At 45.4% G+C, this 25,579-nt stretch overlaps 10 protein-coding genes across 10 annotated transcripts; 7 read left to right on the forward strand and 3 right to left on the reverse strand.

Moving 5' to 3' along the window:
- Nucleotides 1-167: 167 nt before the first annotated feature.
- On the forward strand, nucleotides 168-1,415 carry JR316_0003534 (uncharacterized protein; the record flags this gene model as incomplete). The annotated part of the gene is made up of 3 exons (XM_047889305.1): nucleotides 168-816; nucleotides 871-1,281; nucleotides 1,333-1,415. 3 exons carry the CDS (start codon nucleotides 168-170, stop codon nucleotides 1,413-1,415), a joined length of 1,143 nt encoding a protein of 380 aa, XP_047751679.1.
- Nucleotides 1,416-1,994: 579 nt separating this feature from the next.
- Nucleotides 1,995-2,916, forward strand: JR316_0003535 (putative methyltransferase C1347.09; the record flags this gene model as incomplete). The annotated part of the gene is made up of 4 exons (XM_047889306.1): nucleotides 1,995-2,140; nucleotides 2,208-2,284; nucleotides 2,345-2,535; nucleotides 2,620-2,916. 4 exons carry the CDS (start codon nucleotides 1,995-1,997, stop codon nucleotides 2,914-2,916), a joined length of 711 nt encoding a protein of 236 aa, XP_047751680.1.
- A 163-nt stretch (nucleotides 2,917-3,079) lies between these two features.
- On the reverse strand, nucleotides 3,080-6,922 carry JR316_0003536 (DNA repair protein rev1; the record flags this gene model as incomplete). The annotated part of the gene is made up of 8 exons (XM_047889307.1): nucleotides 3,080-4,408; nucleotides 4,467-4,625; nucleotides 4,687-5,024; nucleotides 5,077-5,276; nucleotides 5,330-5,389; nucleotides 5,441-6,334; nucleotides 6,388-6,485; nucleotides 6,536-6,922. The coding sequence occupies 8 exons, from the start codon at nucleotides 6,920-6,922 to the stop codon at nucleotides 3,080-3,082; spliced, it is 3,465 nt and encodes a 1,154-aa protein (XP_047751681.1).
- Nucleotides 6,923-7,227: 305 nt separating this feature from the next.
- JR316_0003537 (Phosducin-like protein 3) lies at nucleotides 7,228-8,201 on the reverse strand (the record flags this gene model as incomplete). Its single annotated transcript, XM_047889308.1, has 4 exons — nucleotides 7,228-7,454; nucleotides 7,505-7,707; nucleotides 7,766-8,119; nucleotides 8,170-8,201. The coding sequence occupies 4 exons, from the start codon at nucleotides 8,199-8,201 to the stop codon at nucleotides 7,228-7,230; spliced, it is 816 nt and encodes a 271-aa protein (XP_047751682.1).
- Nucleotides 8,202-8,641: 440 nt separating this feature from the next.
- On the forward strand, nucleotides 8,642-13,246 carry JR316_0003538 (Endoribonuclease Dicer-like protein 3a; the record flags this gene model as incomplete). Its single annotated transcript, XM_047889309.1, has 9 exons — nucleotides 8,642-8,720; nucleotides 8,772-9,041; nucleotides 9,091-9,392; nucleotides 9,440-9,892; nucleotides 10,013-10,121; nucleotides 10,192-10,232; nucleotides 10,283-12,380; nucleotides 12,428-12,856; nucleotides 12,930-13,246. The coding sequence occupies 9 exons, from the start codon at nucleotides 8,642-8,644 to the stop codon at nucleotides 13,244-13,246; spliced, it is 4,098 nt and encodes a 1,365-aa protein (XP_047751683.1).
- Nucleotides 13,247-13,741: 495 nt separating this feature from the next.
- On the forward strand, nucleotides 13,742-14,666 carry JR316_0003539 (Peroxisomal protein 2; the record flags this gene model as incomplete). Its single annotated transcript, XM_047889310.1, has 4 exons — nucleotides 13,742-13,784; nucleotides 13,862-14,192; nucleotides 14,242-14,360; nucleotides 14,413-14,666. The coding sequence occupies 4 exons, from the start codon at nucleotides 13,742-13,744 to the stop codon at nucleotides 14,664-14,666; spliced, it is 747 nt and encodes a 248-aa protein (XP_047751684.1).
- A 697-nt stretch (nucleotides 14,667-15,363) lies between these two features.
- On the forward strand, nucleotides 15,364-21,261 carry JR316_0003540 (Cell division control protein 42-like protein; the record flags this gene model as incomplete). The annotated part of the gene is made up of 19 exons (XM_047889311.1): nucleotides 15,364-15,838; nucleotides 15,903-16,189; nucleotides 16,239-17,015; nucleotides 17,071-18,079; nucleotides 18,141-18,386; nucleotides 18,440-18,600; nucleotides 18,657-18,795; nucleotides 18,855-18,957; nucleotides 19,016-19,081; nucleotides 19,133-19,404; nucleotides 19,469-19,491; nucleotides 19,551-19,680; nucleotides 19,876-19,967; nucleotides 20,222-20,341; nucleotides 20,408-20,467; nucleotides 20,531-20,587; nucleotides 20,644-20,716; nucleotides 20,793-21,127; nucleotides 21,196-21,261. 19 exons carry the CDS (start codon nucleotides 15,364-15,366, stop codon nucleotides 21,259-21,261), a joined length of 4,491 nt encoding a protein of 1,496 aa, XP_047751685.1.
- A 267-nt stretch (nucleotides 21,262-21,528) lies between these two features.
- JR316_0003541 (uncharacterized protein) lies at nucleotides 21,529-22,703 on the reverse strand (the record flags this gene model as incomplete). The annotated part of the gene is made up of 2 exons (XM_047889312.1): nucleotides 21,529-21,584; nucleotides 21,962-22,703. 2 exons carry the CDS (start codon nucleotides 22,701-22,703, stop codon nucleotides 21,529-21,531), a joined length of 798 nt encoding a protein of 265 aa, XP_047751686.1.
- A 509-nt stretch (nucleotides 22,704-23,212) lies between these two features.
- Nucleotides 23,213-24,429, forward strand: JR316_0003542 (Splicing factor 3B subunit 4; the record flags this gene model as incomplete). Its single annotated transcript, XM_047889313.1, has 5 exons — nucleotides 23,213-23,251; nucleotides 23,321-23,387; nucleotides 23,448-23,593; nucleotides 23,649-23,777; nucleotides 23,827-24,429. The coding sequence occupies 5 exons, from the start codon at nucleotides 23,213-23,215 to the stop codon at nucleotides 24,427-24,429; spliced, it is 984 nt and encodes a 327-aa protein (XP_047751687.1).
- Nucleotides 24,430-24,628: 199 nt separating this feature from the next.
- JR316_0003543 (ER membrane protein complex subunit 4) lies at nucleotides 24,629-25,382 on the forward strand (the record flags this gene model as incomplete). The annotated part of the gene is made up of 5 exons (XM_047889314.1): nucleotides 24,629-24,675; nucleotides 24,725-24,776; nucleotides 24,836-25,055; nucleotides 25,113-25,294; nucleotides 25,359-25,382. The coding sequence occupies 5 exons, from the start codon at nucleotides 24,629-24,631 to the stop codon at nucleotides 25,380-25,382; spliced, it is 525 nt and encodes a 174-aa protein (XP_047751688.1).
- Nucleotides 25,383-25,579: the final 197 nt, after the last annotated feature.

A 25,579-nucleotide genomic window follows, 5' to 3' on the forward strand; every position in this document is an offset into this window, starting at 1 on the left:
TTGCTTAGGTAACATGGACTAGAAGATTTATGTTGGAGTGGCTTTTGATCTTTCCCGTCTCTTCCTCTTCCCCCTTCCGTGGTATCGTCTCCGCTCTTTTCTAGGTCCTCGTATTCACCGTCAACGCTCGCTTTTATATCTGTCTTTTCCCCAGTCCGTTTATCGACATGTTCTCTTCTCGAGTTATCAATGTTATCGTCCTCCTAACTCTTCTTGTTGTCTTGTCCGATGCCCGTCCAGTACGACGACGGACCTGCCGGGCTCCAAGCTCAGCAGCCCAGTTGTCAGCTACACCATCACCTTCTGCCACCGTTTCTCCATCCCAAGTTGTATCAGAATCTTCTGCAAGCCAGGCTGCTTCAACTTCACCCATTGTTATCCCCTCAAGTTCCAGCGTCCCTTTGTCCTCCAAGGCTCCTACGTCTACATCAAGTGTACCTGCTACTTCACCAACAGGTGTCCTTGGTGGAATGCTCAACAGGTTGTTCCCCGTCTCCGGTTTCAGCAAGTCATGGACAACGTCACCCCTATCGGGCCAGGCTTTGGCCCTGTCGGATGCCGCATTTCGTCCCACCAACGTTCTGACATCGGTCCCGCATACGTATGTAAATGCCCCCGATGGTAAAAGGGCAATGAAAGCACACTATCCTAAGGGTTCATACACATTCGGTTTCAATCCTCAGGGGGGATTTTCTTTCTACGCCCCTGGACATGAATCCGTCGATCTGACCACTGCCAAAGAGGCCACCTTTGGATACTCTGTGTACTTCCCCGCTGGTTTCAACTTCCAACTTGGTGGCAAATTGCCCGGCTTGTGTGAGTATTTTAAATGTGAGATGTCAATACCGTGACTTCAATTATTTTCCATAGATGGGGGAAACAGCGCCGAAGAATCTATCAATTGCTCTGGAGGAAGCCGATCTTCCGCTTGCTTCTCTGCCCGGCTCATGTGGCGTTCTGAAGGTCGCGGCGAATTTTACACATACTTGCCACCATACACCGAACCTCAGTTTGCTGCAAACAAGGCAGTCTGCAACGTTGCCCCTCAGTCCGACTGCAACCCAGTTTACGGTGCTTCTGTTGGCCGTGGCTCGTTTGAATTTGCCACTGGTGCATGGACAACTATCAGCGAGCGTGTCAGACTCAATGATGTTGGGCAAGCCAATGGGGAACTCCAGCTTTTCGTCAACGGCAAGAGTGTCATTAACGTTGGGGGTCTTATCTTGCGAGACAGCGCCGCTGGCCGAATTAGGGGAATGCAAATGCAGACATTCTTCGGCGGTATGTACTTCCGTTGATTGTTTATCATTTTTATTTAACATTCATTTGCAGGTTCTAAGATTGAGTTTGCGTCACCGAAGGACCAAGATGTCTTCTTCTCCGATTTCTCTGTAGCGATCACCAAGGCTCTATAAAGGACATCCGACAACCTAGAAAATCCCATACCTAAACCCAACGTCCTCACACTATCTACTCTACACATCAACACCACGGAACAAATTAACCAAACACGCAAGGCGTGTTTGATCACTATCTTTTCAAACTCGCTCTTTAATCCTAGGCTGCTGAGCCGACCGTCCGACTAGATGATCATGAAGCATCTTCGCGTCGTCAACAATCTCATCTCACGGGAGATGCTAGCAATGATTTCACCTTGCAACTGGGTTGCTTCTTTATTCGGGTCTTGATGACCCTTTACGATTCCCCGTACAGCACTGCGCTAGTACGCATGTCTGTGTGGATTAGAATGCGTACTATACTTACTCATGGTCTCTTTCACGTAGCATGATATAATGGATTGTGTCTATTGTATCGATACCTCATCACGACCGTTGTAACATTTGAATATGCATAGTAGACATATGTAAAATAGACATACTGAACACACACGAGTACCGCTTCGGTCACCGGAATCACTGCTTTCCTATCTGAGAGATAGCTTTTTGGATTTTGTACAAGCTCGCTGCTCAACGTTACTTGAATACCTATAGAACATGTCCCACCACCACCATGATCATGGTCACCAACATCCACATATACATGGCTCAGACTCCAAGGACTACGCTACTGCCAATAAGGAGCACTATGCAGATGCTGCGTCCAGTCAAGAAAATCCAAAGTGGATTGAACTTGCCAAAAGGTTTCGTGCAGATATGTTTCATGATCCCAGCCAATGGTATTCATTAATATCATATTGTTAATACTAGATCAGCGCAAGCGATTCTTGCTCGTTATCCCTTCGATGAGGAATCCACCAGTGTGATGGACTTTGCATGCAATAGAGGTACTTTCCTGTCAGGTGGATACTTGGTTCATTGATTCTGACTTGCCAACTTCTTTCAAGGCCTTCTCTCCAGAGAGATTGCTGGCTACACCAAATTATTAATCGGCGTGGATATCAGCCAGACACCTGTTGATTTGTTCAATGAACACGTTTCAAACCAGGGTATTCCTCCAGATGAGATGCGCGCGGTCTGCGTTGAGCTCAAAGGAGAAGAAGGGGAACTTGATGGACTAAAATTCGATGTGATAACGGTATGCTTTCGTGTTCCAAGTACCAGCACATTTCTCATCGTGATGCAACCTGGATAGTGTGCATCCTCATATCATCATTTCGAGTCCATCGACGACATCACCAAAACTCTTGCATTTTTCTTAAAACCTAAAGGAGTTTTGTTTGTAGTGGACGTCACTCCGAAAGAATCAGACGGTATTTCTGCCTCGGACAACAATCTTTTCCCAGAAAAGTTCCATCATGTCGTGGCACATCAACACGGTTTGTCCGAAAGTGCAATTAGGACTGCATTCGATGGTGCTGGTTTATTGTCTTTTTCGTTTGAACCAATCTCATCAGTGAAAGTCCACGAACGAGAGGCTACTCTTTTCATTGCAAAGGGAGTCAAGCCAGAGGTGTAGTACATTTCTGCCTTACTAAATACATGATCTATGGATATACGGATGCTGTAAATGGATACGAGTACATTGAAGGAGATACAAATAGAAGAACCCGGAAATGAAAACAGGAATCGTGGCGATAAATACATGTAAATTAGGAAGAGCGCGCCAACCCTTTGCGCGTCTATTTGTAGGAAAGTCGACCCCCGAACCTCTTCGCAGTGACATTATCCATTTCATCTTGCACTCCATATAAAGCATCCCACCAAGCTTCCCCAACAGTGTCTCTCTGGCTACAAGCAAGGTCGTCCTCATCTAGATACTCAGAAGTGGGAAAGAATCGTCGGAGCAAAACCATCCACCACTTCATCACTGCCACTGCCCGCTCAACACCTACGTCCGTCGCTTTCGAACGGTCGACAGATTGCACCAAAAATTTTGACAAGAACTCAACGTCCTTGTTACGAGGTGCCCAATGCCTGTATGCCATAACCCACTTTTCCACAACAGCCTGAATATCATCTGTCTCCGTAAAGTACAATTTTTCCCCTTTATTGGGCCCTTGTTGGCGGAGAAAGGGTGGCGGAGGATGATTCGCCTTCGGTTTGGGAGCACGATAGGGTACAAAATCCGGAGGCAGTTCGTGCTTGCGGGGCTTCAAAATCTTCTTCTTTGGGGGAGGTTCCGGAATGGCGCCTTTTTGCTTGATTAGGCGTGCCCTCACAAGTTGCTCGCGCTGCACCTTCAAGGGCAACATGAAAAAGACATCAGGGTCAAGGTTCAGATCCCTCAAGGCCACATTTGTGATTCTGACACCAGTCGGCTTCTTCTTTTCCTGAAGTTTCTTTGCCCACGTGTATATGGAACTCTTCTGAGGCGAAACACTGGCACCAGTGCGAGGTGCGAGCTGCTGCGCGATTCGCTTGTAGTTTGACCCTCTTCCTTCTGGTTTTTGAGGGAAAACGGATGGAGTAACAGACCTTCGTTTGGTTACCTGAACTTGTTGAGGAGCAAGACTTTTCATAGGGTCACCAATAGGACCTGCAGAAGTGAAAGGGGAGGCTGAACGGCGCTTGTACTCGGTCTCGAGTTCCTCCCGGACATCCCTAGGAAGAGCTTCAAACACAGACATATCAACTTGAGAAAAAGATGGCAAGTCAAAATCAGCATGTGTGTGTGTCGTTGGGTTCGCTAGAGCAAAACCAGCGTCGCTGCTCCTTTCCGGAGTTTGCTTATTATACCCAGCGGTATTGGAGGCATCTGTTGAACTTGAAGTTTTACTTTTAAAGGGAAGTAATGCTTGCCCTTGCGGTACCATTATGGCAGCCGTACAGGATTCAAGCTTCTGTACTTGTATCCCAATGCCCCTTAATTCTTTTGGGTCGAAATGAAATGATTTCAACAACTTGCAGGCGTGATTCCCAATGATTTCTGCATCACTCGTTGCCTTTCCTCCGGGATCAATGAGAGGCATTTGTTTGTTGAAGAGATCGCATGCGCCATGCCCTAGAAACTACGCACGAAACGGTTGCTCAGAAAAGTTTGGAATGAAAATTTAGAAAGCGACAAACTTTTGGTGGCTCGACTGGGGCTGTCGGATCACGTTTCATAATCTTCAAAGTTATCGATCGGCCCACCATGTTAATTGCATCCAATCTTTTTTTTACTTCAGTTGCCATTTGACGAATAAATGATTCAGCCTGTTCATTGTTCTCGAAACGAATGCCATACTGCACAACCAAATAGTCAACATTCACGACTACGGAGCAGAGTAATGATACAATTACTTACGTTTATCTCGCATGATACTGATTTCCTAGGTTTATCGGATTCCAACTTCTTGTCATCAACACCACGGATAGCGTTGTATAGCGTTTCGCCTGTAGCCTTTCCAAGGGCCTCTATCAGAACGCCTTTGCTTTTCTTCGCCAGTTCTCCGAGAGTGATTACTCCAAGCTTTTCTTGTGCTTTCCGTTTGGTTGACCAACCAAATCCATGGAGATCGGAAATTTGTAATGGAGCCATTATTTCTGGGATATTTTCAGGTAACAAATGATAAGAACCTGCTGGTTTAGCGCGTCGTGTAGCAAGCCGAGCCAGTAGTATGTTGTGTGATATACCGATGCTGACTGGCGATGGATTGAATTTACGTATGATTTCGTCTGAGGACGTAAAACTCACTTTCGCATTTTGTCGCGTAGTGCACCTGAGCACGAATTATTTCTGCAAAGTCTTTTGCTGGATTGTGTGCGCCACTTTGTACCCGTAATTGGTTGACGGCAGTAGTTACATCAATAAGCGCTTCATCGACGGAGACAGCTTGAAGGTCATCGGCGTGTGCCATTAAGACTGTGTAGAACTTGAGAGAATATTCCTTATAGCTGGAGGACGTTAGTCAAATGTTAGTGCGGAGTAGATTCCATGGAACACATACCGATCGAATTCATAAGGTATAGTTATGATATCAGGGCATAATTGACGAGCTTGCTGTAAGCTAGTAGAGGAATTTAAAATGCTATAGAAAATCAAGAAATCAGGGGCATACCTCATACCGTTCTTGATACCAAACCCCCTGGCTTCATAACTGGCACTAGCAATTTCGCTAGTGCTGGAAGCCCCGCCCTGACTACCTTGCGAGTGACACACTACAACGGGTTTCCCTTTCAATTCCGGACGGGAAACCAAACCAGCAGACACGAAGAAACAGTCGAAATCGCAATGCATGATAACTCGGTCCTCATCGCCTGTAGCTCTTTCTTTACCTTTCCACTTTTTTGGAGACCTCATGACGAATTCAGATCCTTTCATACTGAGGCCACCAGAGAATCCTTCGTGTTGCTCAGAAGCTATCTTTCCAACACGTTCCGATGACGAGCCAGATTCAGCGCGTTCTTGTGCTTCTTGAACAAGATTCTTCAACTCAGACTTCCAGGTAGATAAGTGATGGAGACGCGAGTTTTTGTAATAGCCATCAATAAAGTCTGTAGATACCGAGGTATGAGCTTTTCGCCATTCAGGATTGGCCATTGCCCGTTTCGCGTTTGGGTTAGACTCGTCAGCAGCATAGCTGGGTAACCGTGGTTGATCTCCTTTGTTGCATGGATCGCTACCAGGTATGGAATCATGGGCTGAATGCTGTTCCTCGGCATTCAATTCCGCGGATACTGGATGTTTGAACGCCAGTGGTGTAGTGTTGCTTAGCGGATCAACCGGCGGGATCGTTGATGGTGCAGATTTGGTGGCTTGAAGAAGGCTTTCTTGATTGCTCTTGGCCCCTTGAGTAGGTTCAATGCGCTCCTGATGCACATATTTAAAATCTTTCCATGACAAAAGTTTCCCGTTCTTAATGCTTTCAGTAAGCCATTCAGGACGAACAACTTTCATATGCTTAAACTCTCGGATTTTCGCAGGAGTGAGGGAGCATGTGATGATATGGGTGCTGCAAAAATCAACTTAGACCAAATAAATGCACTGAGAAAGAGAACTCCTCACACAACGGATTTTTTTGTAAGATAGGCCTGAAAAACACCACCATGCTGAACTATCATCTGTCGCAAGTGTTGCACAGATGGACGGGTCCATCCATTGACCTAGAGTTTGGTATTGAATAAATTTCATGAACAATCATAAATTAACTCACATATATCGACAGACCCTTGAATATCCCAGATTCACGGGACTGCGCCAGATCACTGTTCTGTATTTGAAGTTTGGCCCTCTTCCTTCGCATATACTCTCCAAAATCTCCAAAATGAGCTGGTCCGTAGACCTCATCTTCAGACGGGATTTGTACCCCATCCTTTTCTTCTGGAGATTGAAAATCGTCACGACGTCGCTTTGTAGAGGGTTGGGTTGGGGGAAGGGTGTCACAAGTTTGAGATGGTACTAAAGACTGATCTCTTAGAGGACTGCATATGGGCACATCTCCAGGGAGTACAGTGGTATTCAGAGCTTCCAAAAATTGAGAGTCGTCGTCATAGTAGTCTGAAGAATTGGTCTGGGACGCTATGGGCACCGCAGACTCCATGTTGAACTTGCATCCTAATCCAGAAGTGAAATTTCAAAATAATAGAGAGGCTGGTAAATGATATCGGAAAACCTAGACCCACAGTAGCAAACGTTGACAAAGAGCAAGTACTATCATGATAGAGGACCGTTACTCCAGTGACACTGATGGATGCCAACCGTGATAATTAAGTCACGTGTACGTGTGATAACATAATAGTCGAAACGCGACGTGAGTGCCAGAACGAAAGTTAGGTGCTGCAAGTAATTATTTCCAGCTTACACTTTCAACAACTCTAATTGACATGATTTTTTCGTTTCATTCTATTACATGTCGAATTCGAAATCTGAATCTGAGTCGTCCTTCTTTTTTTGAGACCTAATGTTCCTGGGAGCGCGCGCATTCGTAGATGTTGCGGCTGAGCGCATCCTAGATGAAGGGTCACCATCGTCTTCCTCAAAATCTTCATCTTCTTCCTCGTCTTTTCCTCCTGTTGGCTCTACACGATCTGGGATATCAAGAGCACCCGTTACTAGTAAAATAGCTTCGAGTTCTGCGTTTCGCAGGTTAGTCTCGTACAAGACTACAACAATAGATTCTCACCCTCTTGACGACGTTCACGATCAGCACCCCATGCAACAATTTGTTGTCTGATTTCCCCTTTTCTGTACACGATCAACATGGGGACTCTGGAATCTGGAAGGTTGGGGATACATTTATCTCCAACTATCGAAACAAATTTGCTACGAGGGTATTTTCTTGCTAAGCCACGAACGTGCTGAAAGGCGCGATCGCTTCTAGGTATCCTGAACATTTTATTTCACGTTAATAATGATCCTCAATAGAAAGGGGTGATAAACGCACCCATCTTTATACAAAAAACATATCACACCTGTACCCTTTTCTTCGTTGTCATCCTCCTCATCTACTTTACTTGCATCTGTGACTTCTCTAGTGTAATCTTCCCTTCCGATAGGATAGACTTCTCCAAATCGTGCTCGGAGTCTATCCCTACGTTCCTCATCAATCCTTTTCTGCCTATAAACGGCTATTAAGCGTTCAGTTTCTTCATTATTGACATCCTCGCTTAATTCTTGAAGTTCTTTTGCCGTAAATTCGTCTAAAACATCGTCCAAAGTTGGCGACGGTGGCGGAGACGGGGAAGGGGGGGTTGACTCCCTGGGACCAATGATTCCATACTTCCTGAGCGCATCGTTGCTGGACCACGGTGTTCAGCGGTGTCCAGGATATTAGCATCGTTTACTCACAATTCGGTGTCTTCATTTGGGTTTACAGCCATGGTCACTGATCGGGTTAAAGGAGTCGCAGTGTCGAAACGATTAGATTTTGGAGTGTTTGATCGATATGATTGTCGAGAGAGCAGGTAATACAGAGATACAACTTTTCTGTTTCCTAAGATTTATCCTTGTAGGTTAAGTATATTAGAAATAGCTGCGGCAGACGTTGCGCAATTGACATTTTCTGCGGAATCTCCAGGACATGGAATGCCTGATGTGGCGCCAGAGGCATAATCAAAATCTCTACAACACGTGATTTGTTGAAACTGCCGGACCGCGTGCGAGACAGACTTCTGTCAAAGTTCCAACGTCCAGGGTCATGGACAGGTCCACAACACTATCATGCCATTAAATCAGGCTTCGAGTCGAGCGCTTAAAACCACTGATCGATATCGTGGTCTTAAGGTTTTGCCATCTTCCTGTAAGGCATCGTCAACTCAAAATGAGTGCCGACGACCTGATTAAAGAGTCGCTGCTGCCGAGGCGCTATCAAGAAGAAATATTCTCAAGAGCACAACAAGGTTCGATTAGCAAACTTTGATAGGTTTAAACAATCTTGACATTTACGGTAGGGAATGTTATTGCGGCGATGGATACTGGCTCTGGTAAAACCCTCGTCAGTTTACTCCTCATCAAATGGATTTCTTCGCAGGAAAAATCCATTGGTAAACTTATAGCCTTTCTGGTCCCGAAGGTCGCGCTCGTGGAACAGCAATACGCGTTCATCCTTAATAACTCGTCCCTAAGAGTCGCAAAATTCCATGGAGCACTAGACTTAGATTTAAGTGATAGAATCGGGTGGAAGGAACGTCTCGAAGGCTGTGACGTGGTTGTAATGACTGGTACCTGTCCTCTTTTTGCAATTTACGCAAGTCTTATTTTTTTGGGTAGCCCAGGTATTCCTCAATATCTTGACCCATTCACTTTGGGCTCTAGATAAGGTATCGTTGATGATTTTTGATGAATGTCACCATGCTCGAAAGAATCATCCATATAATGGCGTTCTACGCGAATATTTTCATAGTCCTACTCATCTTCGCCCGAAGATCTTTGGAATGACGGCTTCTCCTATCTGGAATGTAAAGGATCCACGAGGATCTCTAGCTAGTCTGGAAAAAAATTTGGACGCGAAAGTCACTGCAGTCCGCGATCACGTTCAAGAACTCGTTGCTCATTCTCCCAAAGCCACGGAAGTAAGGATACTTGGAATATTTCTCGCATGTACTGACTTTCATCAAAGTTGGTTAGAGTTTACTCCCGTCCTCCTGCAGAATATGACTTCCCTTCACCCACCTTATTCCAGTGCCTCAAAGTTATTGATATCCAGCTCTGGAATCAGTTGGACATCCCTTGGGCAAATATAGAAAACCGCTATCTTGTCACACTGAATGACCTGGGACCATATTGTGCTTCTTTGTTTCTCTATCAAGAAATTCATTACCATGCTTGTAGAGTGATTGTCGAGAACAAGCAATCGATCGTGGCAAAACTTGATGATGTGATGGCAATGGAGGGAATTCTACCTGTTCCTCCTTCATGCTCGACGCCTTTTCCAGATGACTTCTCCTTACTTGCTGATATCCTTTATGAATACACGGATATATTTCCAACTGGGACTAGCGGTCTGCCACTCTCAACGCATGTGCCATTGGCTTGGTGCACACCAAAAGTGAAGCTACTGGTCGACATCCTGGTACATTACTGCGCCAATATGCCAACGTTTCAATGCATTATCTTTGTTGAACAACGGCAAGTGGCTTCTTGCCTATCGAAAATCCTTCCGTCTATTCCGGAACTTTATGGGAAAATTCAGTGTGCCTTTCTCACTGGGCAAGGGACAAATAGCGATGGAATCTCAAAGCAAACAGATCGCACTCATGGAGACCCTGTGAAACGTTTTAGGGACCGCCAAATTAATATTCGTGAGCCTTATATCCATTTAAAAAATATCTTCGCCTATAATTCACTGTCCGTGGATCTCTTTTCTTCTAGTCGTTGCGACATCAGTTGCTGAGGAAGGGTTAGATTTTAAGGTAATTGTTGTTTTGAAACATAAAGAGTATTATCATTTATGCACATTCAGGAATGTGATCTTGTTGTCCGGTTTGATCCTCTTCAACATATGGTTGGATATGTTCAGTCCCGAGGCCGAGCGAGAAAGGATGGGTCAACATATGTTGTGATGATCCAAGAGAACGACACAGCCCAGCTCGAAAAGTATCATGCTCTAAAACAGAAAGAGCCTGAAGTCAATCGCGTCTACCAAACTCGTCATATGGATATTGATGATGATGAATCTGGCAGCGACGATGAAACGGACCCTGTCGATATGATGGCACGTGAGAGATATGTTGTACCATCCACAGGAGCTGTACTCAACTACGACAACTCCCTGAACCTCCTCAATTATCTTTGTTCCCTCATTCCTTGTGACGCATTCACCACCGCTCATGTTCCTAAGTACGGAGGTGACTTCCAGGCTACAGTCCAGCTTCCTCGAGCTTTACCTCTCTCACCTGAGGACCTTTTCTTTTCTGGCCCAATCAGGCGGTCCAAAAGGGAAGCTCGACGAGCTGTCGCCTTCAAGGCTGTAAAACGGTTAAAAGAACTCGATGTCTTTGATGAATACCTCCTTCCCATGGCGAAACACTCGGAAGATGGAGAATCGATAGGAAAAACCCACCGTCCCCAGAAAACTAAGCGTCCTGAAATACCCGTGATTATGAATGTGTTGATTCGCGACCCATGGTGTATTGGAAATAAATTATGGATTCATCCTATTGTCATCGGTGAACGGCTTGTCGCAGGACTGGTAACTGGTACTCCACTGCATCCGGAAGAAATAACCATTGCTGGGCAACCGGTGAAAACACTCCCAGCAAAACTTCTCACTTTTGAAAAGGATGATGAATACGACCAAAGAGCAGTTATGCACGAATTCACCAAATTAGGAATTTGGTATACCATCACTTCAAGACCCTTAACTTCTTCTCTCAGCCTTTACCTCGTGCCGGTCACAGCTGCACTATTGCCCGACTTCCATGCAATGGAGCTACTCTTGTCGAACCCTCATGGCATTAGCGACTGGAGTCAAGTATCGGAAGAAGATTACGAAAAGTTAGTTGTCATCTCCGTCAATCACTGGGGGAGTATCCATCTGCTCCGAAGGATTCGTCATGATTTGTCTCCCATGTCCGTGCCTACACCCGGTTCTCGAGAAGCTGCGGGCGCAACCTATTATGAATACTGGATGGCAAAATGGGCAAGAAAAAAACGTCCGGCTCTCGTTCCATGTGACGGTCCGCTCTTAGAGGCTCTACGTCGTCCACGTTCAAATATGGGGGCGTATTCCATGGATCATACTTCGGCCAATACCGTCATGGTCTCTGTGCCGGATGGTCGTTTATTGCCACTGAGGAAATGTAACTGGTTGCCAATTTCTAGCTCGATTCTTGACGCCTTCGACGTACTTCCTGTCTTATGTCGCCGCATGACAGATTGTTATAGAGCACAATCAGCACGATTTGAATTGGGATTACCAGCTATAACAACTAATCTAATTATCGAGGCTTTCACAATTCCGTCGGCCACGATGCCGTTTAACAATCAACGAATGGAAACCTTAGGCGACGCTGTCTTGCAACTGTGCACTACTGTCCACCTCCTGAATAAATATCCTAACCGACACGAAGGCCAACTGTCTAATTTGCGACAAAGATATGTCCAAAATCAATTTCTTTTACGCAGAGCACTGGACCTTGCGTTCGGACGCTTTGTAAATTCAGAAATTCCGAGTATTTTCAAATATAGATATGTGCTGCAATCTCCGCTTTACACAGACAGTATAATTCCTCAAAGATACTACAACAGTGCATATCCGCGACGTAGTTTGCAAGATTGCATGGAAGCAATTTTAGGGGCCAGCTTTCTTGCGGGCAGCATTCCACTTTCTTTGCAGACAGGAACCGCTTTAGGTCTTGAGTTCGGAGGATCACTTCCATGGTTCATGCGCTATAGTCAAAACATTGAACCAACGACTATTGCTCCTCTATTTTCTAGCTTGGAGAAAGATCTCGGTTATAAATTTCGCTATAATCATCTTTTACTGGAGAGCCTCAGCCATCCCTCGTGCACTAACTCGAACGTTCCTTCATACCAGCGTCTAGAATTTTTAGGAGACGGTGCGTAAGAACGGTTATTATTCTTGCCCCTTCTGATTGTCTCTCAGCCATCCTCGATTTGGTGGTCATTTATTACCTATTTCGCAAATTTCCTGATGCGACTTCTCATCAGCTAGCTTTGCCGAGGACAAAGGCTATTTGTTCTCCCAGCCTGGCTTATCTAGCTGTTCGCAAATTGGCACTACATAAAGTGATGCTGAGCAACAGTATCAACTTGACCACAGCCATTGACTTTTATTCACCGCTGTTGGAAAACCTTTCGGGAAAAGAAATCGTCAAAAATGGGTGGAAATATGATCCTCCTAAAGCCCTTAGTGATGTCTTTGAGAGCGTCATTGGAGCGGTGCTGGTGGATTCTGGGTACGACTATGAAAAGACAGCTAGCGTTGTAGAGCATGTCATGTCAGATGTTTTGGAAGCCCTTTCTCCAGCTGTAGACAAAGATCCTGTTAGTGAACTCTTGGAGTGGACTGCGGGTGAAGGGTGCAGAATGGTTTCATTTGAGTAAGTCCCATGTGTAATCTGTATATAACGACGAGATGTTGATAGTGTCTGCCAGAAAAAAGAATAAAACCTATGATATGGTGGAGCAGGAGGGGATTGCAGTCACAGTACATGGGACTATGATAGTCGGACCGATTGTCTCGGCAAGCTTGACGGTTGCAAAGTTTGCCGCTGCCGAAAGAGCTCTGACTGTTCTCAAAGATCCCATGTCAGAGAATTCGCTTCTCTGTCTCTGTGATTGTGCATTCACAATGAAAGTGATGCTGCCTCCTATTGCGAATTTACAACAATGCACAGAGAATAATTTCCCGCAGGACAATGCATCGGATGAAGAAGACGAAGCGATGGAAGTCCAAACTTAAGAATGTTCTACCAACCACTGAAAAAGCTGGGGGACAGGATTTTTTGGACAGGATCAGGTACCTTGAATGGATGTAGCAATCTAACCATGTGTTCGTTTGCCTATCTTCGTTCAACATATCAGATACTGTATTAGGTTACTATAGCCCCTTTATCAAGTAGTAGGCGTATATGCGCATACATGAACACGACATTTGACAGTGACCCGATCCTTTCCTTGTACAGTGCTTAATCAAAATCAATCTTCATTCTTGCCCTATTTCAACAAGTGTTGACGCTGCTTGTACAATGCGATCGGTCGATGTCGTTGATTGTCGATAAGGCATTGCCGATTTAGGCCTAGTTCTGGTGACCGCACTCGCGGGCTGGAAGTCGACTGTCTGCAACTGCAAATCTTTCCACTAATGGCATCCATCATTTCATCGACGTTTCTAAATTCCCTAAAACATCTCTTTCCAGGATTTAACAAGGTTGATGGCAGGCATGGAGCTACTAGGATGACTGCAGGCGTTCGTTCTGGAGACGTCTCAGAATCTCCTGGTGAGTAAATGTTGCTTTAGAACCGATAACTTGGTAGCATCGTCCTCGCAATCGCCCATGAGTGATAAATTTTCTAGTCTTTCAGAACCCTTGGTACATCGTTGCCACTGTCGTATTCAGTGCAAGTAATCAACCGGAGGGAGTGAAGTATGTTTTGGAGAACGTTCTCGAAGATCTCGGTCATTATCACGAACAAGAGGACCTTGAAAAACAATCCAAGAAACTTGCTCAGAAAATGCGCGAAGCCATCTTCAAGTCCGGAATGATAAGTGGTTATTCAAAGGTATTCCTCATTGATGTTAATTCATTAGCACTGCAAAGAATGATATTAGTCGTGAAGGCTATCAACTCTCTGCAAGTATTGAATACAGCAATTCCAGATGAGTGGAAAGTAACCGAGATACAAAGGTTTCTCCTCAGTAGTTCATTTTTCACCTCCCCTGACTTTTCCGCCCAGAGATACTAGTATTTCGCTTGCGGAATATGAGGCGAAGGGGATGTCTACGTTTCGTTCAATCTATGGAGAAACCGCTGATTCTGTCGACGGATTACTCACTACCATATATCCTGATCTTGGTGCGGTCATCCATTTAACACCGGCCTTGGTTTTTCCTAAAATTTTATATAGGATGGTTTTCAAGAACGATTGCGTACGGAATAACGTATGGACACGGAGAAACTTTATCACAACTTGAAACATCATATACGTTGGTTGCAGCTCTGATTGCAAGCGATACGCCTCAGCAAATAGGATGGCACCTTGACGGCGCCAAACGAGGCGGAGCCACTACAGAAGAAGTGAAAGCCATCAGGCAAATATCTATGGAGGTTGCCAAATTTTCGGGAATTAAATGGAAACACGGTGTGCCAGAGGTGACCTGATACGAGTTAACGGACCATAGTAGTGCACCATTTGTGGATACAGTATGACACCTAAGATCAGTCGTAATTATATAGGTCGTACTGATGTTCACACGATGTGACAAACAGAAGTGACTAGTCACGCTATCGTGACCTGGTAGGCGCTGGAGGCGCGCACTGCCCCACTGCCGCAGTGCGCCAAGTGTTATTTTTTGGGCTGCCTAATAATTTTTAGACCGCATAGACAATATTCTGTCAATTACAATTGTTGCAGTCTGAATTGTATCTCAAATATAATTTCACCACCATTGAAGCCACTTTGCAGTGCCGTTGAACCAAAGTCCGGCACTGCAGCAGTGTACAACGGCGGGTGGACCGTGACACTGCGCCGGCGGGATGCTTAATTGGAGTCAGTGCTACTAGTACTTTCAAATTCTGCTGAGTGAACTTGTAAATCGTCTACTTTGTTTAAGAGGTCATATAAAAAATCTACAGATTTGAGGTCTCAATACTTAGGACTTGCACTTGCACAACTTGGAAGTTCAAGACAACAAGCGCATCAACGCAAATGGCCTCGGATGGATGGTGTGCACGTGACATAATAGCACCCACTTTCTGGCCTTTAACTTCTTGCTTTTCTGTTTCCTCCACCATCAGTATTGTATTCTCCATATTCGTACCGCCCCAATATTCAAGCGGTTCTTCTTGTTTAATCTGCATGGGAGACTCAAGCGCTTCAGATGCTGGGGCGCATGTGTCCTACGACGCGCTTGCCTCGCTTCTTGGAGTCAAGGGTCCTCTTCGCCTGGTGCCTCAAGGCTCAACGCCAAAAGCACACGTCGTAATCAAACGAGACTACATTAGAGAGAAATCAGACTCAGGTGAATCCTCTACGAGTATAGCGCGCTTCAGTTTTATTGCAGGGAAGAAATTCGCCATCAACAAGGGACAGCCACTACTGTTTGCGGTGGCCGCGCCAACAGATCAAGATGGAAAGACTCTGCTATGCGACGACAATACCTTCCTTCTAGAAGCGGATGTTGCGAGCGTTTCTGATGACAATGGCGAAGAAGACATTGGGAATATTTTATCCAAAAAGGAGCAAAAGAAAGAGCAGGGCAATGTAGGTGGTCTTCCGCCGAAAATGCGAAAGAGTTACTCGAGGAAGACGTCATATGCGAGTTATATCGAAAGTCAGCTTCAACGCATTCGTTTATAATTATTACCGTCTCTTCTTATTCATCACATTTGTTTCAGACGAACCGCCATCTTCTATTGGATTTCTTGGATACCCATTGGGCGCGCCTACTCCGCGCGTCTACACCTCCGCCTCAGTACAGACCGAAACCCGTTCTCCCCCATCCCCTTCACCTGCATTCGGAACCGCACCTCTCGAAACCATACGTAGTCCTTGTATTCCACTTTCCATCATTGACATTGTCGAGCAGTCGCCTGTCCAACTACCCTCACCTGTATCTGCCGATCATGCTCGTGAGCCGACCTCAGAATCTTTGACCCAAATTGAAGGCGAAGAAATGGATGATGTACGTTGCAATTTTGAAGTTAAGAACGGAGACCTAATTGAAATTATAGTTCTCGCGCGCAGAACGCAGCCTTTCGCCCATGGACTTAAGTAGCGCGAGTTGTTCTCCAGCTAATTCCCCTCTCCCAAAACACGATCCTTTGCCGGATGAAACGACTCCAAACCGCTCCGAAAGAGAATTTCTTTCCTTTGAATCTCTTGCTAGAGATGTGTCTTCAGGGCCTCATGCACAAGATGAACCCATTCCTTGTCCTCCTGGTGAAGCCATACCTTCTGGTTCTTTGCTATGTAATACGGTCTCTCCTTTGTTGTCACCAATACACCCTCCATCCATTCTGTCCCCACCTCCTTTACCCTCTCCCTCTCCGGCAGCCTCTATCATTACGTCAACCAACCCCTCGAGTAATATCTCATTCGACAACCTATCTGTGGAAACCATTCCCCCAACTACGGTCAGTGACAAATCTAGGTTAGAAAATGTATCAATGCATATTCCGTCTGTGAACGTCATATTTTCCACAACACGTCTTCCTTCTGAGCAGCCTTCGTCGTCTCTGGAGAATGGTAGCATCCCTCCCTTTTTTCACAAGTTTTATACCACTAAGGATCAAATTATAGATTACAGAGGTCTTGAAGTACAAGATGAAACCAAAGTCCTTGACGAGGTACCTATCGATGAGAAGACTGTTCAAGAGACACAGAATGAGAGGACTGTCCACGCAATTCTCAAGGAATCCAGTTCGAATGTGTCAAATCCCGTCAACAAACAATCAGCTGAGATGAAGGCGGTTCCACAAGCTGCAATGTCCCAGGAGGAGGTTATTTCAGTACGTGGACCCATCAAGCTAACGCGACCGTTATATTGACCGAATTTCTCTATAGCATTCAAAGAAAACTCCACCTACAACCCCTAATGCTGTGGCTTCGAGTAGTAAGATGACCGAAGATTGGTCAACTGTTGACCGTGATTCTTTGACACGAAACCCAGGCGTCCCTATCAATTTACGAGCCATGCGTTCTGCACATTCTCAAGAAAAAGCGCCAGATTTGCTACCTACGCCATTATCCTCAAGAGTTTCTGCTTTACCCATTCAACCCAGAAATTCCTCGCCTCCACCTGACCCGAAATCTCTGGCATATATTCCTTCTGGGTCTTCAACCAATCCTCTTGGAATTCGACCTTCCTCTGGGCGCATTCTTCCTATCACTTCGCAGAAATCGGTCCCCAAAGGCCCGCGATCTCTTGTAGGTCCCGCTCCACCAACGCAGCAGCCCAAAAAACCGGTTGTGGTTGGTGCAAAATGGTCAGCAGCGAGAAGTTCTGGCTCCAGCTCAAATGCATTACATGGTAATGTCTCTACAGCAACTAACTCTTCCACGATACCAGCAACATCTACGACCTCGTCTCATACCACTCCGACCTCTTCATCGGTGAAAATAGGACTATCGCACATCATGCGTTATGCATCACCCTCACCGCCTCCTCCGCAGCCTGACCATCCACCTCCTACACCACCCGTACCTCCTCAAACTGGATTAGTGAAGTGGAAAAGGATATCGTGTGTTGACGAAAAACAAGCAAACGTACCTTCATCCATACCTTTGGATCCCGAGTCAAGTAGTCAAGTGACACAAATCTCGAATGAAACCTTCCCTTCATTACCTTCAAGTTCTTCTCTAAAACGGTCTCGCGATGTGTTTACTGAAGATAATTCTCAACTACCTGAAAATAGCAAAGGGCCAACTCCTAAGAAGGCCAGATCTACTTCTCCTCTACCCCTTCCCCTTCCACAGTCCCAACCCACTCCCACTTCTAATGACAATACATCACTGTTCAAAGTTCCGCCTGTCCTTTCTTCTCCAATCAAGACTGCGAACACACCGCCAAAAGGTACATATCTTGTATTTCTTGTTACTTTTTGTTATGGCAGTGCTAATAATTATTACCAAAGTCCCACAACCCATGACTCACCCTTTACCACCAAAACCAGTCGCGACAGCCTCATCGTATCGTCCGCCATCAGGGAAACGTGAGCGCAGTCTAGAGCCTGCAGAATCAAAGCGACCGCCTCCTCGTACAGATTGGCCAGCTACTCTTTCTAGCGCAAGCTATCAAATGCAAAGCAGTAGATCGGGTGTGAATGTCGGTATACAGAGAATCGTATTTAGCTCAGATGGGACTCAGATCGCTGTAGTTTGTAAGTTGTGTCCATCAATTCAAATTCGAATAGTCTTACTGAAGGTAAAATAGGCGCCGATCGCACTCTGCGGATATGGGAAAACAAGCAACCTGCTGCTGAGGTTGCCAGGCTGTCCCACAATACTGCTGTTGTTTGTGTATGCTGGATGCATGCAGATTCAGGCGTGCTGACATTAACGGCGGACGGTATGATCATGAAGTGGACACGGAACGTGAGTCTTATTCTGATGTGAGATTTATCTGCCAACATAGTCATGCAAATTTAAAGGGCAAGGAATGGAAGTTCACCAAATTGTTTCTTGTGTCAGAGGTAGCAATGCTAGATATTCCCGTCTGTATGGCATACGCCAAGGATCGCATTGCTGTTACGACACCTTCTGGCGTTAAGGTGTGGATACTTAACAATGGTAAGTAATCTTTTTTTGGTTGGTTAAAATTTGGAGGCTATTCAATTCAATGATTTTAGGAAGCTGGCAGTCTCAGCGTGACATTGTTCGGTCAGGCGTAACTGCTATCCGGTTTGTGTTCAATGGAGACGCGCTTATTGGAGGTTGCCGTGACGGAGTTTTGTGAGTGCAGTTAAATTTGGAATTCAAAATAAGCGACGACTGACAGCGTTATACTTAGATGGTATTCCGAAGTACCAAATGGAACTCTCCGTGCCCATGTTTTCTTCCCGTCCAAAAAACCCATGTTATTAATTTTACCTTCTTTCTGTAAATCAATAACTGACATCATTTCCAGCACGTCTATTGACCTGCCACCTACTGGTACCTATCTATTAGTTGCGCAAGAGGGCGGGCAATGTCATTTGGTAACACTGAAACCAAGTGAGAGCAAAGGCGTTATCGAGCGAACATATACATCGGAAAAGCTCCAATCTCTCAAGCAGAAGAGTTTCCCCGCCGTGTTCGCCACCAGGGGCCAAGCAGTTCTCTATGGCACCGTAAACGGATGTGCGCTTGTGTGGGATAGGAAGAAAGGAGTGATTGTATATGGGCTTAAACATCCAGAAGGTATGGATCGTGTGCAAATGTGCCGTCTGTGTTTGTCCTCACGCACTGGCCTTTCTTTCTCTAGGCGACCTAATACAGGCTGCAGCTGTGAGTAGTATATGTGGTAGATCCGGTGTAACTTCGGGAGCTGACTTCGCCTGTTGTAGACATTTGACGGACGGCCTGGCGTGGAAGGTTTGATGGTCACTGGGACGACTCAAGGACGACTGTTTTGGTGGCCGCAACCTGTTGCAGCAGCACCTAGTAGTACCCACAATGGGACTGGGACGCGTGCGTGTAAGTTCATACATGTGATGAGTGTCAAGACTGATTGAAGTGATGCATTACACAGAGGATACCTCTCAGAGAAAGCGTGCACAATAATGGGATATGATAGCTTAGTTATTCGTATAATAGTATAGTTGTTGTTTTGTTAGGGATTTTGTATCATATTTAGCATCAGTGCAATTGTTATCATTATCAGGGGGCAAGTGATTGTGTTGTATGTTGTTTGGCATTATGCCACGGACAAGGCCGTGCTCCTTTACCAGAGCGATCAAGTCGTTGCAACCAACGCCTTCACCGTCAGTGACAGTCATATCTTAAACCAGTCCGTTCAACCCCACCCGTTCGCTCCCAAGGTGCTCCTTTCGCTTTCTTGTCCCCGCCTTTACCGTGCTTACTTTGCTTCCAGCTCCCTGTCTATTTCATACAGCCCCTTGCCTCATTTCGGTCCACGAGCCTGCATAAGCCAACGGTTCATTCTATCGTGTAACTGGTTCGTTCACCCACCTATCTCTTGCGCCTATCTACAGAACTTGTTAAAATTCCTTTCTAGATCTGTGAGTTGCCTGCCTTTCGTCCTTCTTACCGTCTTCTACCCTATGAAACACAGCCACGAGGCTCTGTTGCCACGCCGCCAATGTCTTCAGGCGATAAGAGACGGCTCAGAGGGATAGTATTGCTTATGAGTACTGACTTATCTTTTGTGGCAGTCGTATCAATTCTGTGAATCATATTCTAGAATCTCATCAACATGCAGACAATTAAGTGTGTGGTCGTTGGGGATGGTGCTGTTGGAAAGGTACGTCATGAAGTTCTCACCTTTTATTCCTACCTGATGGTTGCGAACTATTCACGCGTTTAGACTTGCCTGTTGATCTCGTATACCACAAATAAATTTCCTAGTGAATACGTCCCAACAGTGTGTATCAATATTTCCTCCATGGCGGAGTTATTTCAACCGTCGCCTCTGTATAGGTTTTCGACAATTATGCTGTCACAGTGATGATTGGCGAGGATCCTTACACGTTAGGTCTTTTTGATACCGCTGGTGCGTCTATTTGCTCACCATTTGTCGATTCTACGTGTGTGTTATCGTTTTAACCACTATTGCTTCCGGGTTATAGGTCAGGAGGATTATGACCGTTTACGCCCACTGTCGTACCCGCAGACAGATGTTTTCTTGGTCTGCTTCAGCGTGACTTCTCCTGCCTCCTTCGAGAACGTGAAGGAGAAATGGTTCCCAGAAGTGCATCATCACTGTCCAGGTGTACCTTGCCTTATCGTCGGAACACAAGTCGATTTGAGGGATGATGCTCAAGTGATAGAGAAGCTGTCCAGGCAGAAGCAGAGACCGGTCACGAGTGAGCAGGGAGAAAGACTTGCACGGGAACTCGGAGCAGTCAAATACGTAGAATGTTCGGCTCTGACGCAAAAGGGTTTGAAGAATGTGTTCGACGAAGTGCGTTCTTTTCCGTTGCAACTCCGCCAGATCGTATCCTAATGACTATGACATCTTAATACACCTAGGCCATTGTAGCTGCCCTGGAGCCCCCTGTTCTGAAGAACAAGAAAAAGATGTGTCTCGTCCTTTAAGAACGACCCTTGACGACCAGGACTATTGCCCTTCTACATTATGCTTGTCACTTACGAATCAACCCCTCACGCCACGATCTGGTTATATATCCGACATCGCCTATATTTTTCCGTCCCCTTTCTACATGTGTCTGCCTCTTCTTATCTGCTACTAGTTAACATCGACGTGATATTTTTTTCCTTTCAACATTTGTCTCTCACACTGAGCTCAGAGAGAAGTATTGATACCTTATACGTACGTATGTGATTATGTTTTGCAAGAATTCCTTACGGAATCTCCCCCAAAATTCCTACAAGACGTTCCAGGGGTTTGAGAACCATGTCTGGAAAGTTATATTTTGTTAAGCATGACTGTTAAGTCAGCGATGAGGGGTTCAGCTATTATCAAGTGGTATAACTGTAATGGAGTCAAAATTGATGCAATTTAAGGAGTGGCAAAGTAAAGAGTGACGTCGTGGAAGGGGTGATGTCAATTTCATCCACGAATATACAGAATTCTGTAAACATTACAATGAACATTTTGAAGATATTATAAGAGTCATCTTCTAATGGTTGGGGAAGAAGGCGAAAGAGTGTACAACTAAGGAGTGAAAAAAGAGTCATCCTCTTCAGTAACGATTCAAGACTATCAATTTGTCGGAACTAAATTTTGTTAGAAATAATGAGTTTTAACACTTATAAAAAAGGGAGCAAGTCTTACCGTCCGCTTCATCGTTCGAATCAACCTCATCCCGCCTACTATGTGCGTTGAAAGAATGGTCGAATGGGCCCAAGTCCGAGTCTACCACATATGAGACTTTACCATCTTGATCATCTTTATCTTTCAAAGGGCTAAGTTCTATGCCTGTGCGGAGTGGACTGGGATCACTGCCCACTTTGGGAAGGTTTGTGTTAGCTTTTGTGTCGGACAATGGATTCAAAGGTTTCGAGTCGCCGAAGACATTTTTGAGAAGACCGTCAACAAGGTCTCCCGCTTTCGAATCCACAGTTGGAGGATTCCCATTTGTCGGGGGAGAAATGATAGGACCTATTCCTGGCAGATTCTTGGAAGTGTCTGACGGCCCTTGGATGATAGGACCTATTCCTGGCAGATTCTTGGAAGCGTCTGACGGTCCTTGGATGATAGGACCTATTCCTGGCAGATTCTTGGAAGCGTCTGACGGCCCTTGGATGATAGGAACTGGAGCTTTCGCGGTACCTGTTGCTACTGTAGGGATGTATGTTATAGTAACACTTGGCTTCGGCTTTGGAATGAAAGCAATTTCAGTTCTCTTTGTATGTTGTTGGCGTGGATTGAACTGCTTCAAGGGCTTGAGGTTTTTCGCAGCTGCAACTTTGGCCTCGTGTCGGTGATGGTGTCTGGAGGTAGGCTTGGAAGTCACCATAGTCGATAGAGCGAGTACAGCAACGATGAGGAGGCTAGAGCGAATTTTCAAAGACATAATCATCGTCGCGTTCTGAGCTTCCAAAGGGGTGATGAGGGTGTCAGGTGGGCCTTTGACTGCTTGAGGACCAGAGAAAGAAGTGGTACAGGGGTAGACTGAAGAACATAAAGAAACTAGAAGGTGAATTTATATGGCGAATCATCTTTAGAGAGGCTGACTTTTCCTTGAGGTGATCTCGAGATATTTTGAAATGGTCTGGCACCGTTGGTTGTAAGATGGCTGACTTTTTTCTCCAAAGAAGTCCTATGATGGTGAGCATAATTTCAAAGTCTCCTGGTTTCAAGTGGCTGGCATACACGACAGAGGTAAATTACGGAGATGCAACCTTTGGCGCTTGAAGTCGACCATAGTGTGAACTCAGTCAGTCAAGATCCTACGAGGTTTGAAGTAGTGGTGTTGACGGGGTTTACGGACCGACCCTCCGCCCGTACATAACAAGGACAAATAAACCCTTTTTTCGTGGTTCCGTTCAACATTCTTTCAGATTCTATACTTTGACCTAAATTATGTCTCGTCCACAGGACGACAGAAATCAAGAGGCTACGGTGTATTTGGTATGACTAACTTGTTCATGTTTTCTGGAAGGAACTCCACTGCTGACCGTTAGCTCAAAGGGAAATCTGGATGAGCGGTGTACAGATGCACTCATTTGGGAATTGATGTTGCAAGCGGGACCGGTTGGTGAGTACTAATATACCTTTCGACAATCAGCTAAAGCTCGTATTAATTAAATTGATTCAGTCAATGTGCATCTACCAAAGGACCGTATATCAATGGCACATCAAGGGTACGGTTTTTGCGAGTTTCTGACAGAAGAAGATGCAGAATATGGGTGTAAAATTATGAACCAAATCAAACTTTGGGGGAAACCTATCCGTGTAAACAAGGTTTGTTGACCAATCCTTACATTGGAGCATGTATATTTATACCAGTGTTTTACAGGCCTCTTCGGATAAAAAACAGCTGGATGTAGGCGCAAATCTGTTCATTGGAAATTTAGATGAAAATGTCGACGAAAGACTCTTGTACGACACGTTCAGCGCTTTCGGAATAATGGCAACCACGGCAAAGGTGCGTATCTATCACTCCATTTTTTGAACTACCTGACAGTGTTTTTAAGATTGCCCGCGATCCAACCTCTGGGACATCCAAAGGATACGGTTTTGTATCATACACGGATTTCGAGTCATCGGATGCCGCTATCGAGTCAATGAATGGTCAATTCTTAATGAACAAAGCAATCACTGTACAATACGCGTTCAAGAAAGATGGAAAGGGTGAACGTCATGGAACACCTGCTGAACGTCTACTCGCTGCTCAGGCGCGCAAGAATAACGCACTTCCCGTAGCCGCCAGACCGCCTCCTGCCCCTATCGCTTTCGGTGCCCGGCCACCAATGCCAGGATTCCAGGGACCGTACCAAGGTCAATTTGCTGGTGTCCTCGCAGCGCCTCCACCACCACCTGGATTTACACCTCAACAAACCATCATGCCTCAAATGCAGATGGGTATGCCCCCTCCAGGGATGGCGCCCCCTGGAATGGCGCCCCCGGGGATGGCACCCCCTATTCCCCCTATTCCCATGGGCATGCCAGGAATGCCCATGCCACCACCACCACCTCCTGGTATGCAGATGTATGGTGGATTCCCTCCCCCTCCCCCTCCTGGATTTGGAGGGCAGTATCCTGTTCCTCCTCCACAGCAACAACCACCCCAGTATTAATATCTTCACTGCTAACGTATGTAAAATAATGAATATACCCTTTTGCAAGATGTTTGTATAATGGCTCTAGTAACAATTTTATGATTTCAGTTGCATGATCAATATGTTTGTTCCCTCATAATAAGCAACGTGTCACATGTCACATGTAACCGAAGGATCTTCACTCTACTGGTACATTACCACACGAATTACTACAGCTATGGCGCACACAATTCTAGAATATTCAACATTGGAGTCAACGTCTAAGTGAGTTCATTGTACTGATGGTATGATTACATTTAACCCCGCTTTCTAGATGGAAGAACTTACCACCACCTCCAGGTTTTTCAAAGTCGTCATCATCGACTGTACGTTGTCCTCAAACACGTTTCTCACTTGAATCTCACTCGTCCTTACAATTGAATAGCATAAAGTGACCAACTCTAAGAAAGCGGTGGTGTCTCCGGAGTCTTATGACGCGCTCAAAGAGAAACGCGCATGGGATGTAGCAATTGCTCCTGCCAAGTCGCTTCCTATGCAGGCTTTCATGCTTTATATGTCTGGCGGTGGTGTTCAGATTTTCAGCATAGGAATAGTGTTTATGCTGCTGCTCTCTCCTTTCAAGAACATAGCTGGCATCAATGAAGGTATGGTCTAGCACCATGCTAGTAGACAATAGTTATTGACGCAGGAACTACTGTCAGCGTTCGCCCAATATGCGCCTTCAAAGAAAAGACCAAAAGCAATCACCACTCTACCTATTCACAAAGCTGTCTATATCCTGTGCAACCTTCTTACACTGGGTGTAGGCCTATGGAAATGTCGGTCAATGGGCTTGCTGCCAACTGGTACAGGCGATTGGCTTGCGTTTGAAACTCGAGGGCCTGTAGGTGTTGTTATAGTCACCAAACGTCGATTCATTTTTTGATATTGTTTTTTGAACTTGATAGGCACCCGAAATATCATTATTCTAACAAATATTCAGTTTGACTTGTCCCATACCCTATTTTACCTATATCCAACAAAGACCGTTTCTCGCACTGATTCGCATGTCAAATGTACTAATCCAGACGCTTAAAGAATACATTCATGGTAAAAAGATTTCCTCTAATGTTAGTATAAGGGGGAGTTTGTCAGACAGTTTCCAATCAGTCAGTATTTAGTAGCAATT

Source organism: Psilocybe cubensis, chromosome 3 (genome assembly GCF_017499595.1).
Source record: "Psilocybe cubensis strain MGC-MH-2018 chromosome 3, whole genome shotgun sequence".
Classification (NCBI taxonomy): domain Eukaryota; kingdom Fungi; phylum Basidiomycota; class Agaricomycetes; order Agaricales; family Agrocybaceae; genus Psilocybe; species Psilocybe cubensis.